Here is a 19,039-nt window from a genome sequence, read left to right as displayed (position 1 = left end):
TAGTTTTGGGTGCTTTATATAGTCTATGTATTGATTGGGTGCTTTATATAGTTTAGATGTTGAGTCTTTTGTTGGATTATCTGGTTTTGTTAGATTTCTGGTTGGTATGCAAATATTTTTTCCCTGTCTGTAGCTTTTCTTTTCATCCATTTAACAAGGATTTAACACAGCAAAAGTTTTAAATTTGATCAAATCCAATTTAACAATTTTTTCTTTTATGATCATGCTTTTGGTGTCATGTGCAATTTCACGTCACAACTAAAAATTAGGTTAGAAATATACTACCTATGTAATCTTCTAAAGGTTTTATATTCTTACAGTATAAAAATCTATTATCTATATGAGCTAAATTTTATATATGATGTGAGATTTGGGTAGAGATTATTTTATCTATGGATATCCAAATACTCCAGCACTATTTATTGAAAAGACTATCACTCCTCCATTGTATTGCTTACGCATCTTTGTCAAAAATCCATTGGCCATAATTGTGTGGGGCTATTTCTTTATTTTACGTTCTGTTCCATGGACATATATCCAAAACCATTATCATATAGTTGATTAATATAACTATGTAATTTTAAAATTGGGTAGAGGGATTCCTCTCACTTTATTCTTCCTTTTTACAATTGTATAAGCTATTCTGGTCTCTGTGAACAATAATATAAACAGAGCCACTTTAAAATAAAGCCAGAGCTGCCACACAGGAGGAACTGCCTTGCACATCTTATGTCTCAAATCTTGGAATGTTAAAAATAGTGCAAAATAACCTTTGTACTGGGCCTAAGCAACTTTATCCACCCCCACAAAAGGAAACTGTTTGAAAAGTAAGCAAGAAAGGAGTTATTATGACTACTGAACTGATGAATACTAGACTGAAAATTAAAGTAGTTAGAATTAACATCACTATGTTGTGCTATCTGCACCAGTAGAAATACCTTCCTTCTTTTGATGTAATTGTTACCCTTCCCTTTTTCATAAATACCCATTGGCTTTGTCTCCAAATTGGAACATTGTTTGGGCTTCTACCTAAATCAATGGTTCCCGAATAGCTATTTTTGTTGATCTTAGATAAACACTTGTTTGCCTCTCACGCTTGTTAGCATTTGTCTCTCCAAATAAATTTTAGAATATTTTATAAAAAGTCTTGCTAAGATTTTGATAGGAATTGCATTAAAACTGTTTATCAGTTTGGAGAGAATTGACATTTTTACTATGTTGAATTTCCAATCTATAAACAGGGAATATCTCTTCATTTATTTGGATCTTTGATTTTTTTTTATCAGTGTTTTGTATTTTTTTCTTTATAAAAGTCCTGTTCTCATTTGTTTGATTTACACCTACCTATTTAATTCTTGAAGCAATTGTAAATGGTATTGTTGTCTTAATTTGTTTCTATGTGTTCATTGCTAGTAAATAGAAATACAGTTGATTTTTGCATGTTGATCTAGAATATTGTGAACTTGCTAAAATCACTTATTTCTGGGAGTTCATATAGATTCCTTGGGATTTTCAACATAAACCATCACATTATCTGCAAAAAAGGAATAGTTTTAGGTGCTTCTTTCTGATTTGTATGCATTTAAATCCCTATCCTGCATTATTGCTATGGCTGGAGCTTCCAGTATTATGTTAAGTAGCAGTGATGAGAGTGGACATGCAACCCTGGAGGTAGAGCATTCAGTCATTTATTATATTAGAGAACTGTACACCTGTTGTAGATAACTCTTTACCAAGTAAAGGAAATTCCCCATTTAGTCTTAGTGTCCGAGGATTCTAAAAATCAGTATAAATGGGTTATACATTTTGTCAAGTACATTTTCTACATCATTATGATCAAGGGACATTTTTCCCCTTAGTCTATTGATATGGTAGTTATATCAATTGATTTTTCAAACATTGAACCAGCATTGCATGTTTAGAATAAACTCCACTTGGCATGGTGAATATAATTCCTTAGATGCTTCTAAATTATATTTGTTAGTATTTTCTAAGGAGTTTTGCAGCTATATTCATGAGGAATATAGTCTATAGTTTTCCTCTTTTAGACTGGTCTTGGTATCAAGTTAATACTGGCTTCATAGAATGAATAATTGCTTTTGGTATCAAATTTTATACTGATTTCATAAGAGATCTTTATGTTGTTGGAATACATTGTGTAGAATTGAAGTTAATTCTTTTTTAACTGTTAGGTAGTTCAACATGATAGAATTCCTAGTTGAAACGATCTGAGCATGGAGATTTCATTTTTGAGAGATTTTAAATTATAAATATAATTTTGTTAATTATCATATAGGGCTATTTAAATGATCTGTTTCATAAATTGTTTTTTATTATTAAATTTGTCCATTTAATCAGATTCATTTGTGTAGAGTTGTTTTATTTATTGAATCTGCAGAATGTATAGTGACATCTCTTGTTTCAGTTCTTTATTAGTAATTTGTGTCTTTTCCTTGTCAGTCTTGCTAAAAGTTGGTTCATTTTATTGATCTTCTTGCCACTTAACTCACTTTCCCTCTGGTAACCACTAAACTGTTGTCTGTGTCTCCGAGTTTGACTCTTTTTTGTTTGTTGTTTTCAGTTTTATTTCCCACATATGAGTGATATCATATGGTTGTCAACCCTTTTTGTCTGACTTATTTCATTTAGTATGATATTCTCAAGAACCATCCATGTTGTCACAAATGTCAGTATTTCATTTTTTCTTATGGCTGAGTAATATTCCATTATATATATGTACTAGCCCGTCTTACCCAACCATCTATTGAAGGACACTTTGGTTATTTCCATGCCTTTGTTACCATAAATAATCCTGCTCTGAACATCGGGTGCATTTATCTTTACAAATAAATATTTTCAAATATTTTGCGTAGATACCCAGAAAAGGGATTGCTGGGTCATATGGTATTTTAATTCTTAATTTTTTGAGGAAATTCCATAGTGTTTTCCATAGTGGATGTACCAATTTACTGTCCCACCAGCAGTGTATAAGGGTTCCTTTTTCCTCATAAACTCTCTGACACTTGTTATTTTTTGTCTTATTGGCGATAGCCATTCTAACAGGTGTGAAGTTATATCTCATTGTGGTTTTGATTTGCATTTTCCTAATACCTAGTGAAGATGAGCATCTTTTCATATTTCTGTTGGCCATTTGTATGTCTTCTTGGGAAAAGTGTCTGTTTAGGTCCTCTGCCCATTTTTTAATGTTTGTGTGTGTGTGTGTGTGTGTGTGTGTGTGTGTGTGTGTTGTTGTTGTTGAATTGTATGAGTTCTTTGTATATTTTGTATATTAGCCCCTTAACAGAAGTGTTGTTTGCAAATATATTTTCCCATTCTGATGATTGTCTCTTTAACTCGTTGATGATTTCTTTTGCTGAGCAGAAGCTTTTTAGTTTGATGTAGTCCCATTTATTTATTTTAGCTTTTACTTGCCTTGTTTTTGAGGTCAAATTCATAAAATCCTCTTTAAGTTCAAGGTCCTTGAGTCTAGTTCCTATGTTTTCTTCTATGCATTTTATTGTTTCAAGTCTTATATTCAGGTCCTTAATCCATTTTAAGTTAATTTTGGTGTGTGGTGATAGACAATAGTGTATTTTAGTTCTTTTGCAGGTGGCTTTCTAGTTTTCCTAGTACCATTTATTGAAGAGGCTTTCTTTTCTCCATTGTGTATTTTTGGCTCCTTTGTTAAAATTATTTGCCCATATATATGTGGGTTTCTTTAGGGGTCTCAATCCTGTTCCACTGGTCTGTATGTCTGTTTTTCTGCCAATAACTTGCTGTATTGATTACTGTCACTTTGTAATATACCTTGAAGTCAACCAGTGTCATACCTCCAGCCATGTTCTTTTTTATTTTTTTCAGAATTGATTTGGCTTTTGGGGGTCTTTGTGGCTCCATGTAAATTTGATGATTTTTTGGTTCTATTTCTTTAAAAAATGCCATTGAGATTTGGATGGGGATTGCATTAAATCTGTATAATGCTTTAAGAAATAAGGTCATTTTAACTATGTTGATTCTTCTAATCCATGAACACAGAATATCCGTCTATATCTTTGTCTTTTTTTCAATTTCTTTTAATAATGTCTTATAGTTTTCACTATACAGGTCTTTCACATGTTTTAATTAGTTTATTATTAGGTATTTTATTCTTTTTGTTGAAATTTAAAAAGTAACCGTTTTTCATATCTTTTTCTGTAATTTCATTGTTAGTGTATAGGAATGAAATAGATTTTGTACATCAATTTAGTATTCTGCAACTTTACTGTATTTTGTTTATTGTTTCTAATAATTTTAGGTGGAGTCTATAGAGTTTTCTATATAGAGAATCATGCCATCTGTAAAAAGTGACAATTTGACTTTCTCATTCCCAGTTTGGATGACTTTTATATCTTTTCTTGCCTGATTGCATTCATTAGGACATTCAATGTTCTATTGAATAATAGTGGTGATAGTGGACAGCCTTTTCTTGTTCCTGATGTTAGAGGAAAGGTTTTTAGCTTTTCACCATTCAGTATAATGTTGGCTGAGGGTTTGTCACATATGGCCATTATTATGTTAAGGCATTAACAATTTTGTTAAGGGTTTTGGTCATAAATGGATGCTGAATCTTGTCGAAAGCTTTTTCCTGCATCTATTGCTATGACCATATAATTCTTATTCTTTGTTTTGTTCATGTGGTGTATCACATTGATCGATTTGCATATGTTGAACCAGCCTTGCTCTCCTGGAATGAACCCGACTTGATCGTGATGTAATCATGGTATTCAATTTGCTAGTGTTTTGTTTCTTTGTGTGTGTGTGTTTTTTTTTATTGTTATTTTCATTGAAGGATCAATACTGTAATTTGCTCGTATTTTATTTAGGATTCTTGCAGCTGTATTCATCAGAGATATTGGTCTACAGTTTTTTTTGTGTGTGTGCTATCCTTACCACATTTTGGTATCAAGGTCACATTGGCCTCATAGAGTTAGAAAGTATTGCCTCTTCTTCAAGTTTTTGGAAGAGTTTGAGAAGAATGGGTATTAAACCATCTTTGAATGTTTGGTAGAATTCACCAGCAAAGCAATCTGGTCCTGGACTTTTACTTTTGGGGAAGTTTTTGATGATTGTTTCAATTTCCTTACTGTTGATCAGTTTGTTTATATTTTCTACTTCTTCATGATTCATTCTAGGAAGGTTGTATATTTCTAAGAACTTGTCTATTTCTTCTAGGTTATTGAATTTGGTGGCATATAATCTTTCTTTTTTCTTAAAATTATTTATTTATTTTAATTAGTTTCAAGTATACAGTCCATTGGTTAGACATCTATATAGTTCATAAAATGATCCCCCAATTGCTCTCCCCCTTCCCAGCCTTCCACCTAGCCAACATATTAATGCTAACTGCATTCTGTCTGTCGTGCTCCCCATCCCTGTGACCATCTAACATTACTAATTTGTACTTCTTTAACCCTTCACCCAATTCTCCCAGCCCCCCAACCCCCTTCCCCTCTGTCCATCACCAAATTGTCCACTATATTTGTGAGTCTGTTTTTGATTAGTTTGTTCTTTTTGTTCCTTAGATTCTGCATATAAGTGAAATCATATGATATTTATCTTTCTCTGTCTGACTTATTTCACTCAGCATAATAACCTCTAGGTCCATCTATATTGTTGCAAATGGTAGGATTTCATTTTTTTTTAGTGACTGGGTAATATTCCATTGTATATATGAGCCATAATTTCTTTATCCAGTCTTCTGTTGATGGACATTTAGTTGCTTCCATATCTTGGCTATTGCAAATTGTGCTGCCATGAATATTGGGGTGCATAGATTTTACAAATTATTGTTTTAGTTTTCTTTGGATAAATACCCAGAAGTGCAATTTTTGGGTCTAAAGGTATTTTCATTTTTAATTTTTTGAGAAACCTCCATACTATTTTCCATAGCAGCTACACAAATTTGCAATCTCACCAACAATGTATGAGGGTTCCCTTTTCTCCACATCCTCACCAACACTTGTTTTTTGATTTATTATTGATAGCCATTCTGACAAGTGTGAGGTGTTATCTCATTGTGGTTTTAATTTGCATTTCTCTGATGATTAGTGACCCTGAGCATCTTTTCATGTCTATTAGCCATCTGCATTTCCTCTTTGGAGAAGTATCTGTTCAGATCTTCTGCCCATTTTTTAATTGGATTGATTGTTTTTTTGTTGTTATGGAGTTGTATGAGTTCTTTATATATTTTGGCTATTAACTTCTTATCAGATGTATCATTTGCTAATGTCTTCTCCCAATCAGTCAGTTGTCTCTTTGTTTTGTTGATAGTTTCCTTTGCTGTACAAAAACTTTTTAGTTTGATGCAGTCCCATTTGTTTACTTTTTCTTTTGTTTCTCTTGCCTGGGGAGATATGTCTGAAAAGAAATTACTGTTAGTAATATCGGATTGTTTACTGCCTATGTTTTCTTCTAAAAGTTTCATGGTTTCAGATCTTACATTTAAGTCTTTAATCTAGTTTGAGTCTATTATTATATATGGTGTAAGGAAGTGGTCCATTTTCTTTTCTTTCTTTTTTGCATGTATCTCTCTAATTTTCCCAACACCATTTATCTTTACCCCATGGTATATCCTTACCTTTTTTGTCATATATTATGTGAGCATATAGGCATGGATTTATTTCTGGGCTCTCTATTCTGTTCCATTTATCAGTGTATCTGTTTTTATGCCAGTACCATGCTGTTTTGATGACTGTAGCCTTGTAGTAGAGTTTGATATCAGGCTGTTGAGTGTCTGATAGAGGCTGATAAGGTTCAGGGCCAAGCTAACACAAAAGTGGAAGAAGAAATTGTCATTCTGCATCAGGTTCTGACAGCCAAAAAGAGGCACTGTGGAGAGCTGAAAAGGAAGCTGAGCCTCTCGCCTCCTCCCTACATTACCACCAGGGTTCTCACTGGGATCACTGGCGAGTGTGGACACACAGAAATAGCTCCTGACCACCTTCCCTGCCAGTCCACGTGCTGGCAAAATCCCACTTGGAAAATGTTAGTTCCTTACTCCCCTTCCCCATAGGTTTGGCTGGTAGGAGTCATTTCACTTCGAGTCTTAGACTCACTTACCTGACTCAGGGGCCCCCTCAAGGCATGGAATGTTCTGCAAAGACTGGCGCAGGACCTCTCTGGTGGTCCTGAAAGGGCCCGCGTGCAAACTGGACGTTGCCTGGGTACAGTGGACATTGGGAAATGTAGTTGGGACCTGGACAGCCTTTCAGAGGCCAGAGCCCGACTGGCTCAATTCACAGGCTTTGGACTCCATCCCATCAATCAGCAAAGATCCTCGCACTCACACCACTCACAACTGTGACCAAGAGCTTCAATGAATTCCAGGCCATGATTGGAATGCAAGTCTCAATTTAGGCCTCCACGCTGGTCTTCTGCAAACTTTCCACTCGAAATAACTTTGGATGTAATGGCCACTGGGAAAAGTAGTCCAGAGCCTTAGAAATACCTGAGAGGGAGGGTGCAATTCTTTTCGGCACCAGCTCAACACCTGGGCATTTGACAGATACAGTGTGGCAGAAAGGGCCTGTAAGGCTGTGCCAAACAACTGACACGTCCTCACATTCTCCCCCTGAGCTTGGTATATATTTCCAAGGATCTTTTCCCAGTGGAGACACATAGGACATTAATTTCCCCAGCAATGAGTTGTGACAACACTCGTGAAATGTTGCCAACCAGAGAAACTCATTAGAGACTCAGTACCTAGAATTTTTATTGGGGACAGTTCGCATAGGCAGCTTCTGCCTGGCACATACCAGAAGGAAGGCAGGTATTTCGCATAAACTATATTGTTTGCACAAACAGTTTAGGCATAGTGGGCCTCTCTTACCAGTTATGATAGTGAGAACCCTCTCAAACCTAAGTTCTATATGGAATCCAAAGGGCGACCTTGCAAGCAGGCCTTTCTAAGGATAAAAAGTCTCAGGTCTGCTATATTAACACTTTTCTGCACACTACTGTCCTAAACAAAATGTCTGGTTTTCAACAACAACAAAATTTATAAGGCATATGAAAAAGCAGGTAAAATCAAAACACTCTCAAGACACAAAGCAACAATCAGAACCAGACTCAGGTGCATAACTTCAATCTCTGCCTGTGTCTTCACATGGCCTTCATCTATTCTATGTCTTCTCATCTTCTATTATAAGGACAATTGTCATTGGATTTAGGAAACACCCAGATAATCCAGGATGATCTTATCTAGAGATCCATAACTTAATTACATCTACAAAGACCCTTTTTCCAAGTAAGTTCTCATTTATAGATCTTGGGGGTTTGGACATAGACATATCTCTGGATTGTCATTATTCAACCCACTACAACTTGTTATTTTGTTTAGTCTTAATCTTTAGTAGATTTCCTTAGAATTCTCAACCTGTCTTGTTACTATAAATTACGTCTAGATACTGACAACACACAAATGTTTCTCTTTAGCATGGAGTATCTCAGTGGTTTAGCAGAGCAAAGACCTTGATCTACCTCCTAAAACTTGCTCATTCCATAGTTTGATCTTAGTAAATGACGATCCTGGTCTTGCAGTTGGGTCAGCCTAAGTTCCTCTTTCTCTCATTTTCCACATCAAATCTATTACCTGATCCTTTCAGCTCTATCTTCAAAATATATCTAGAATCCAACTACTTCTCATCACTACCACTGCTATCACCCTAGACTGAGTCACCAATATCTCTAATCTGAATTATTCTAATAGCCCATAAACTCATTTCCTGCTTCCTTCTTTGTCTCCCTATACCTTACTCTCTACTCAGCACCCCAAGTAATCTCTTTTAAATGTAAGTTATATCATGTCACCTCGCTGTTCAAAACCCACTATTGCTTTCCCATCTCACTGAAAATAGCCAAACTTCTTACAAGTCTCTCCAAGAACTTCTATACTCTGTCCTCTCATTAGCTCTTTCACCTCATCTACTGCTTTCCACGTTGTCACACTGGTCTACTGCTCCTTGAATACACTAGGCTTGTACCAACCCATGACATTTATGTTTTGCTTTTTTCTCTGCTTATAATGCTCTTTATCTAAATATCTTCAAATGCCACTGCTTCTTCCTTTTGTTTGTGCTCAAATTTCTTCTTAGTAAGGCTTTTCTTAAAACAACCTACTAAAATTGCAACTCCCTTGACACTCACTATCCCATTTCCAAGCTTTATTTTTTTCTACAGATCTTACCTTTATCTGAAATAGTATATTTATGTGTCCATTGGCCACTTTCACCTACTAGAATGTAAACTCCTTTAAGACAGGAAATTTTGGTTGTTTTGTTCAATGATGCTTTCTTAGTGCCTAGAACAACACCTGGCACAAATAAAGGCCTCAATAAATATCTGCTGTATGAAGAAATATAGTGTTTGACAGGAACAGGATATAGTCACTTTCATAATTTTTTGGGTGGTAATGGAAAGCGATTCATCTTCTCTGGATTGCAATATTTATGCATAACCTCTGACCCAACACTTCTTAGTGGAATTTATTACAAAGATGTACATTCACTATCTTTGCAAAGCTGAATATACAAGGATATTCATTCCATAATTGCATAAACCTGAAAACATCTTAAATATTCAATAATATGGTATTATGGTATTAATACCATAAGAAAGAACAATATGGACTGTCTTCTAAGACAGAATGGTGAGTGAAAAACAGGGTGCTTTATAGTATACTAACATTTGTGAGAAATAAAGTTGAGGGGCTATATAACACAGATATGTTGGTATAATTGTAGAAAAACTCAAAGTAGTTTACATAAGAAACTAATCACAGAAGGAGGTGAAGAGAAATAATGAAAAGAATACTTTTTTCACTATAACCTTATTTAAATTTTTTAAATCAATGAGATGATTTCTTTAAAAACAATTATGAAATTAAAACAAAACTGGCAGAAAAGAGAGCTAGGAGGAAAACAGCAATAATTTCTAATCTAGCAGCTTCCTCCTGAATTTATTTTAATTGTGGCTGATGCTCCTGATTGAATTGAACAGTCATATCTCTAAATATTTGCCCCACCAGTATCTCCCAAAGAACAGAGAAAGGAAAATGTCTGGGAAAGTTTGTGGACAAAACCCAAAACAGATACCCATGTCTTTAAACATTTTGTTTTAAAAGTCATATTGATTTGGTATTCTATTCCAGAACAAATATTGGGAATCTTAAGTATTTTTATGAAAGTGCTAGAAGGAAGACATACTCTTATTAGAGCAATTTGAAGAGGAAATGAGGCTTGGAGTATTCAGATTCTTCCATAATCTCAGCTACCCATGTAGTGACATGCATTCAGGTGATCAGACACATACTCGTGTACATATATGCAGATACATACACAATCTTGCTCCGCTACTCACATATACACACAATTACTCCCACCACACATGCCCACCATCTCACAAAGTCACACATAATTTTGATCTCATCTCTCTCACACTCATCAATTTTAGGTACACTTAGTTTCTCTTTCATTCAACTGTTGGAGGACAGGGTAAATTTCCTCTAGTTGATGGGGAGACCTAGCCTTGCACCGAGAGAAGAAGTCCTTTGGCGGAGAGTGAAGAAAGAATTCAATATACATAAAAGTTAGAGTCAAAGGAAAGTTTATTAGAAAAGAGGTAACATTCCACATACAGAATGTGTTCTCTCAGATGCAGAGAGTGAGACGGACAGTGCAAGAGACAGAGACACACACACACACACACACACACGTAACTTTTTGTACAAAGATAAATGTAGGGGGTCGGGGGGGACTCTCAGATCAAACAGGGCCTAGTAGACAGTTTTATCATCTGCACCTTGGAATGTTGTGCTTCTCCCTGGGGGCTGGTGCCTGGAGATATCACCTCCCTGAAACTAGAGAATTTCTACTTTTACATTCCCCACTGGTTTTCGAAGGGAAATCAAATCATTGATTCTTTGACTTGGAGTGGTTGATAATTTGTTCTGAGGACCATGAGTTTTACTGCCTAGACCCACTTTCTGGCATAGACAGTTATCCAATTAATTACACAGGGGCCAAATAGCAACTCCTGAAATACCAGCATTAGGGGTCCTGTGATGGAGGTAAGCAGTGCAGTTAATCAAGGAGATTCGTTGAACAGGTTCTCACACCAAGACCCTGTCCGCTGACGTTGTTCTTCTCTGTCACAGAGTCTTTGTCTAACCAGGGCTAAACTATCTCTAATAATACCTGAATGATTAGCATAGAAACAGCAGGTTTCACCCAGAGCCATGCAGAGACCTCCCTGTTTCAGGAAGAGGAGATCCAGTCCTCTCCTATTCTGTAAGATTACCTCTGCTAGGGAGTTCACGGAGGTCTCTAGGTGAGAAACTGATGTCTCTAAGTCTTGCAAGTCCTTATCTACTTGTTGACTCAGGGTCCGGTAGTTAGAATCTCCTGTTACTAAGGCTGCCACTCCAACAGCAGTTGATCCTGCCACACCTAGGCCTACTAGTGCAGGTATTAGGATAGGCGCCCTCTTTGCAATGTGATGGTCTATGTACTGGAAATGTTCACGGCCCCCTTCCCTGGAGTAGAAATACACTTGAGGGATAATGTGAACTAGTACACTGAAGCCATATGTCTCCTGACACCAGTAGTTGGAGCTGATACAGGGGGTTAGACCAGTATTACAGGCAAACCAGGTGCCTTGTGGGGCAACTAAGTAAAACGGAGGAGTAGTGTCTATGGGAGTGATGCTGTCACAATTCTGGGCATAGATAGGGTGAAGTGCTTAAGGGATAGCTAGTAGAGTGGATACAAGTGCCCTGGCCTTGTATAAGTCTCCCAGAGTGAGCTTTGGGGTCCTACCCCAAGGGCACAAAGTGCTGCTATTGCTTACTGAAATATTCCTTATCTGGTGAGTAGAATTTCCAAAAGCAGCAGTAGCTCTGAGCCCTACATAGTATGGTGGGGCCGGGTTCAAGCAAAATCAGCAGTCACTGGTGATACTAGGGCTGGTCTGATTAACGAAACCAAAAACTGTGTCTAACATACTTAACACTGGGTTGGGAAGTTGTGGTGGCCAAGGGATGCTCTGAATAGTGAGGGTGGTGGGGGCAGCACTTTCCAAGGAGTTAAGGGGCAGAGATAGTCCCTTTGGGGGTGTGGAGTGAGGTAGAGATGGCAGGGGCAAAGGGATCAAGGGGTTTAGTAGGTGATTGGGTCCTATCGGTAGAGGTGAGAAGTGGCGGTTTACCTGCCTCTGTACAGTGATGAGTATACCAGGATCAATTCCCGACACATATAACTGAAGGCTCCATGTTTTCCCTGTAGCCCAGGCCTGTGCATTCTATTGTTTTACAGTGAGGGTTACAGGGTTACAGCTTCCTAGGTTAGTACATACAGACTGAATAGGGCAGCTGAGAGATATGTAATGATCTCTCCCACCCAGTTCACTCTCCCATGGTGCGATTGTTTTGCAGCCCCAAGAGTCACAATAATATTCATTTGGCTTAGCACATGTGGGGCTTCCTTCCTGAGGACACATATAAAGCTGTGTTCCTTGAAGGCCTTCTTCCATAGCGAGGTTTCCACACCCATATGGGGATGACCAGAGTCGGCCCCTTGCCTTATAGTGAGCTTTGCCAGGCTGCCTGAGGATGGCACATAGATCTACATTGAAAATAGGTTGGCTAGAGGTATTCACTATGGAAATAGGAACGCCTGTCTTGGTTCTAGTTAACTCCCATCTATACACTTGGGGCCAGTGAGGATCGCTGGAGTGACATTGAGTGACATGTAGGAAGATAGAGACAATTAAGATGGTCCAGTCCGAACCCTTGAAAGTCTTATCTTTAATGGGTCCTCTGACCAACGCAGGGTCCATTGTTCTGATGTCTGTGGTGGATGCGCAGCCTTGATCCTAGTATGGTGAATCCAATGACAGTGACCAACTACCTTGACTTCGTTGGGTGTTGTGAGGATGACAGAGAAAGGTCCATCCCAGCAGGGCTCAAGAGAAGCAGGCTGTACCTTCTTCACCCAGATCCAATCAGCTGGAGTGTGGTTGTGTGGCTGGACTGGATGCTAAGCAGTTGTTCTGGTGGCAGAGACCAGTTGGTGGGTCTCCTGCTGTGCGAGATGGAGGGCCTGCAAAGACTTAAGCAGTGAAAAATTATGAACTTCTGTTAGCTTTTCTTCCCCTAACTTGGGGAGGAGAGGAGGGGATCTTCCAAACATTATTTCATAAGGCATGATGCCCTTGAAATAGGGTGTGCGCTGTGCCCTTAATAGGGCAAAGGGGAAGAGACTCAACCAGTTTTCGTCAGTTTCCAGCTTGAACTTAGTTAAGGTTTCTTTCAAGGTTCTATTCATTCTTTCTATTTGCCCTGAACTCTGCGGCCTATAAATGCATCGCAATTTACAGTTGATCCCTAACACCTTTGCTAGAGATTGGCTGGTCTGGGTGATGAATGCCAGGCCGTTGTTGGACCCAATGTTATGGGCAGGCCAAATCGAGGAACTATTTCTGAGACTAATTTCTTTGCTACTACCTGAGCTGTCTCCTGCTTGGTGGGTAAGGCTTCAATCCATCCTGAAAAAGTGTCAGTGAACACAAGCAAGTACTTGCATCCAAAAGTTCCCGGGCTGACCTCAGTGAAATCCAACTCCCAGTGTTCCCCCGGTGCCCGTCCACGAAGCCTCGTCCCTTGTTGTACTTCCTTGGAGGGCCCTGGATTCACTTGTGAGCAGATGTGGCACCGGGCTGATACCTGCTTAGCCATTCATTGCAGCCCCGGGATGTAATAGTCTCTTTTCATCAGTTCAATTAACTTGGTCTCTCCCAAGTGAGTGCTCTGGTGAACCTGGGTTATAAGGTCTTGGCCCAGGTTCAATTCCCGACATTGTAGTACCGGCCTCAGGTACTACAATGTGGCTGTCCAGGAGCCTAACCCACCCATTAGATTCCTCTTTGCCTCCCAGCTTGTTGCATAGTTCAACTTCCCCTGGAGTGTAGATAGGGGTGTCTGTTAGCACTCTGGGCGGTAGGGCCGGCAGAATGTCAATTGGCCCCACTGGTTTTCAGGCAGCCTCCTTTGCTATCTGATCAGTGAAGGAATTGCCTTGTGCTACCTCAGAGCCCAAGTTCTGGTGCCCTGGGCAGTGGGTGATTGCCATTTTCTTTGGCAGCCAAATTGCCTCAAGCAGGGCTAGTATTTCTTCCTTATTCTTGATTTCTTTTCCTCCCGAGGTCAGTAGCCCCCTTTCCTTATATAACGCCTCATGTACGTGTGCCATGGCACAGGCATACCTGCTGTCCGTATAGATATTAACAGTTTTGTTTTTACCCCATCGCAGAGCTTGAGTCACTGCTACTAGTTTAGCCCGCTGAGCTGAAGTTCCATGGCTTAGGGCTTGTGCCCAGATGACAGTCTCGGTGGTAACCACTGCAGCCCCAGCATACCTGACTCTTTCTGAGATGAAGCTACTCCCATCCGAAAATAGAGTAACGTCCAGGTTTGGCCAAGGGCTGTCTGTCAGGTCCAGTCTGGTGCAGGTGACTCAAGACAGTCATGTAGGGGTTGGCGAGGGTCATCGTCAGGCAGTAGGGTGGCTGGGTTGAGTGTGGCAGGAACTGTATGTGGGGAACTGTATGTGGGGTGGGTTGAGAAGCAGGACCTGATACTGGGTGATTTGAGCATTGGAAATCTACTGGTCTGGTGGGCTGTGAAGCACTGACTCAACTGCGTGTGGGGTGATGATCTGGAGGGTCTGCCCTAGTGTCAATTTTAGGGCTTCCTTAGTGAGGATTGCAGTGGCAGCAATTGCCCCAAACAGTTGGGCCATCATGCTGCCATGTAGTCCAATCTTTTGGAGAGGTATGCAACTGGTCGCTTCCAGGGTCCTAGGGTCTGTGTCAGGACCCCTTTCGCGATTCCTCGCACCTCGGTTACAAAGAGTTGGAATGGCTTTTCCAGGTTAGGCAGGGCTAATGCAGGGGCTGTGGTTAGGACTGCCTTCAGGGCTTCAAATGCCTTCCTTTCTTCCTTTCCCCAGGGTAGGTCTTCTCTTTTCCCTCTGGTACTGGTGTACAGGGGCTTAGCTATTTCTGCGAACCCCGGAATCCAAAGCCTTCAGTAACCTACCGCTCCCAGGAACTCTTGAACCTGTCGCTTGGTGCGCGGCTGGGGTATCCTCAGAATAGCCTCTATCCAATTAGAGGACAGGGCCCTTTTCCCTTTCTGTAGATTGTACCCTAGGAATGTTGCTTGGGGAGTGCAAAGTTGAGCCTTCTTAGCAGACATCGATACCCATTCTTGTCTAACTCCTGGAGTAGGTCTTCAGTAGCCTGTTTACACTCTAATTCTGTTTCAGCTGCTAGCAAAAGATCATCAACATATTGTCGAAATACTACTTCTGGGTGCCTCTGGCGGAATTTGACTAAGTCCTGATTTAGGGCTTCATCGAACAGGGTTGGGGAATTCTTGAAGCCCTGAGGTAGTCGAGTCCAAGTCAACTGTCCTGAGTAAAGTCTGTCTGGGTCTTCCCATTCAAAAGCAAAGATGGGCTGGCTAGCCTTGGCCAGCAGCAGAGTAAAGAAGGCATCCTTCAGGTCTAGGACAGTATATACTTGATGACTTGCGGGTAGCTGGCTGAGAAGAGTGTAAGGGTTGGGGACCGTTGGGTGGATGGTCTCAACTCGCTTACTGACCTCCCTGAGATCCTGGACAGGTCGGTAGTCATTGGTGCCGGGCTTCTGTACTGGGAGCAAGGGAGTATTCCAGGGAGAGTGGCAGGGAACTAAGATTCTTGCCTCCCTCAACCTTTGAATATGGACAGCAATACCTGCTCAGGCCTTCTGACTGACAGGGTATTGACATACCCGGGCTGGAGTAGCTGAGCTGGACAGAGTCACTATAATAGGAGGATGATGTGCTGCCTAGCCGGGGGGATTTGTTTCTGCCCAGACACCAGGAATCTTTTGTTGGAATTCAGTTAATAGGGGCTTGTATGTAAGGCTCCCGGTGAGTTTATTAGGGGCTCCTCTAGCAAAAGGTATTCCTTAGACAATGGGCAGGTGAGTAGAATGGTTGGTGGGCCTGACCCGACAGTCAATTCAGTATGCCCTTCCTTGAAGGAAATTGTGGCCTGTAACTTCTGTAGCAAGTCTCTACCCAGCAGCAGGTATGGGCAGTCTGGCATAACTAGAAATGAATGGGTAATTGTTCCTTTTCCCAGATATGTTATCCTGGCTTGGGTCCAAGGGTAAGATGTTCTTTGTCCAGTGGCCCCTTGTATAAGTGTCTTTTCCTTTGAGAGTGGTCCCTGGGCACTCTGTAGGACAGAGTAGGTAGCTCCTGTGTCTACCAAGAAGTTCACAGGCTTGCCCCCGACTTGTAAAGTTACCCTGGGCTCCCGGGGGCTTATAATGTAAGAGCCCCAACCTCCTCATTCTGTGTCCTCGAGGAGGACAAGGGGGGCCTTATTCTTGGGGGCTCATCTTTTTTCAGGGCACTCATTCTTCCAATGTCCCTTTTTCTTGCAATATGCACATTGGTCCTTCTCTAGCCCGACTCTCCTAGGTCCACTGTTCACTCTGGGTGCCTGTCCCTGGCCTCTGCCTTTTCCTGTCGGTCCCTGTGGATTGGTTCCTTGCATGGTTGCAAGCAGGACCTTGGTCATCTTCTTGGTCTGTGCTATATGTACCTCATCTCTATTGTTGAATACTTGTTGGGCTATCTCGACCAGTTCAGACAGGTTCTTTCCTTCAAACCCTTCCATCCTCTGCAATTTCTTTCTAATATCCAGGGCCGACTGACTGACAAAGGCTAAATTCACAGCCCTCCTATTATTAGAGTCCTCTGGGTCAATAGGGGTATATAACCTGTACGACTCTAAAAGTTGTTCCAGGAACACCGCCGGTGATTCATCCTTAGCTTAGATGACCTTGCTTACCTTAGATGAGATAATGGGTCATCAGGCGGCAGACTGGAGGCCCTGGAGCAGAAGCTAGCGATACCATTGGAGAGCCTCCTTACCTTGGTCGGTGTTGGGGTCCCAAGGCAGACGAGTGTTCGGGAAAACATGCTGGACACGGGCCGGATCGGTGGAAGGCTGCCCATTGGGCTCTAATACCATTCTTGCAGCCTCCCATAGGATTCATTCCCGCTTCTCTGAGGTAAACAGGATCTGGAGAAGTCTCAAATCGGCTGGTGGGTAAAGAAAATAGTCTCTAGGAGAGAGCTTAATCCCTGGGGTTTCTCTGAGAACGAGGAGTTCTGGTGTTTCCAATTGTATAGATCACTGGTGGAGAAAGGGACATAGACCATGAATGGCATCTGGGTTTCTCCCCCAACCGGGGGAGCCAATTGCCGGAGTGGGGCCAGGACTACTGCCTGGTTCGATGAGTCAGGGACAGGATCAGGGTCTTGTGGGGGCCGATACACAGCTCCAGTGTGGGTATGGGGAGGGCTCCAGAGAGGTTCTGCCTCCTGGTTGGACAGAGACAGGACGGGTTACGAGGGGAGAAAGGGGGGGCAGTAGTGATCTCGGGGTCCTCAGGGAGTTCCTGTAAGACAGGATAAAGAGAGTTAGGTGTCTGTCTGGACGGTTTCTCCTTTTGCCCTTTTGGAGCTGAGAGAAAGATAGGCTTGGGAGTTGCCCTTGACTTTTGACCACAGCGGCAGCCCTTCAAGTACTTGGGGGCATCGGAAACAATATCGACCCACACATCGATATGTGGAGCCTGATCAGGGTGGCCAGGATCTCTGTAGATGATATCCCACACCTGAAAGGCTGCTTGCAGGTTGAGTGACCCCTCTGATGGCCACCCTGTTCTAAATGTGGGCCACTCTACCTGGCAGAACCTTTAGAGGTCGAAGGGAGTGACATTAGCTCCGTAGGCTTGGGCTCATCTCTTAAAATCCTTAAATTGGTTAAGGAGGCACTGCAGGGGGATAGGATGATTTGAGGAGGAAGTCTGACCTATGTTAGTAAAGACAGACAAGAAAAGAGAAAATCCCCACAAAAACCAAATAAGCCAGGGCTAGGATCAGCCTCTGACCTAACGTTCAGTTGGGCGGGGCCACGGAGGCCAGACCTAAGGAAAGAATCAAACTAAGTAAACTTATGAAGGCTAAAGCAATAGGAGGGTAACAGTACATTCAGCCGGTCCGGAAAGACAGACACAATACAGACAGACAAGACAAACTACAAGTAACACAAAACGCTAGCGCACCAGAAAACAGAATACCTGGACTCAAGTCTGACGTCTCAGACCTTGACTGGACTAGGGAAGGATTGCTGTGTCCAGCCTTCCACTAGTTCTCTTTAGGGCCAACTGACAGACAGATCCAAGCGCAGTCTTACTCACCGGTGAAGCTGCTCCAGATGGTTCGTGCCCAATTGTTACAGAATTAAACCTTTTTGTCCACCTGCCCTCCTGGGCGACTCTGCCTGGAGTCTGGGGCTGAGGAACATCTCTCAGCGGCCATCCCCTGGACGGGGCAGGTCCTCGCCCAAGGTGGCCGGTGGCGCGGGTCTTAGGAGAGCTCCCCCTATGGAGAGATCTCGCTGGGGCCTCCAAATGTTATGGCGTGAACGATTCTAAGACCCACGCAGCCAATTGAGATTAATTATGAGCCTTTATTAGTCAGCCAGTGACTGACTCTCTACCACGCAGGGTTAGAGGAGATCAGCCCCGAGCTTCCAGAGGAAGCAGCTTATAAAGCCTCCAACTACATCCTTGAAAAAGCAGATTACAAGAAGCAGAAGTTAGCCATTAACGTTTTTGTACAAAGATAAATGTATCCGGGGGACTCTCAGATCAAACAGGGCCTAGTAGACAGTTTTATCATCTGCATCTTGGAATGTTGTGCTTCTCCCTGGGGGCTGGCGCCTGGAGATACCACCTCCCTGAAACTGGAGAATTTCCACTTTTACACTCCCTACATTATTCCTCCCTCCAAAACCAGTCACACACACAATCTTGCTACCGTCTTACACATTTGCCCATTCTCACATACATCACTTTCTTTCAAACTTCCCAGGGTGGT

At 41.4% G+C, this 19,039-nt stretch overlaps 1 protein-coding gene across 1 annotated transcript; it reads right to left on the bottom strand.

The window, feature by feature from the left end:
- Nucleotides 1–11,121: 11,121 nt before the first annotated feature.
- LOC120588980 (uncharacterized) lies at nt 11,122–17,107 on the bottom strand. The gene is given in 4 exon segments (XM_039846402.1): nt 11,122–11,647; nt 15,296–15,997; nt 16,036–16,407; nt 16,941–17,107. Coding segments are annotated over 4 exon segments (1,767 nt in total).
- Nucleotides 17,108–19,039: the final 1,932 nt, after the last annotated feature.

Source organism: Pteropus medius, unplaced genomic scaffold (assembly GCF_902729225.1).
Source record: "Pteropus medius unplaced genomic scaffold, Ma_sr-lr_union100, whole genome shotgun sequence".
NCBI lineage: Eukaryota > Metazoa > Chordata > Mammalia > Chiroptera > Pteropodidae > Pteropus > Pteropus medius.
This window is presented reverse-complemented; position numbering and strand designations above follow the sequence as displayed.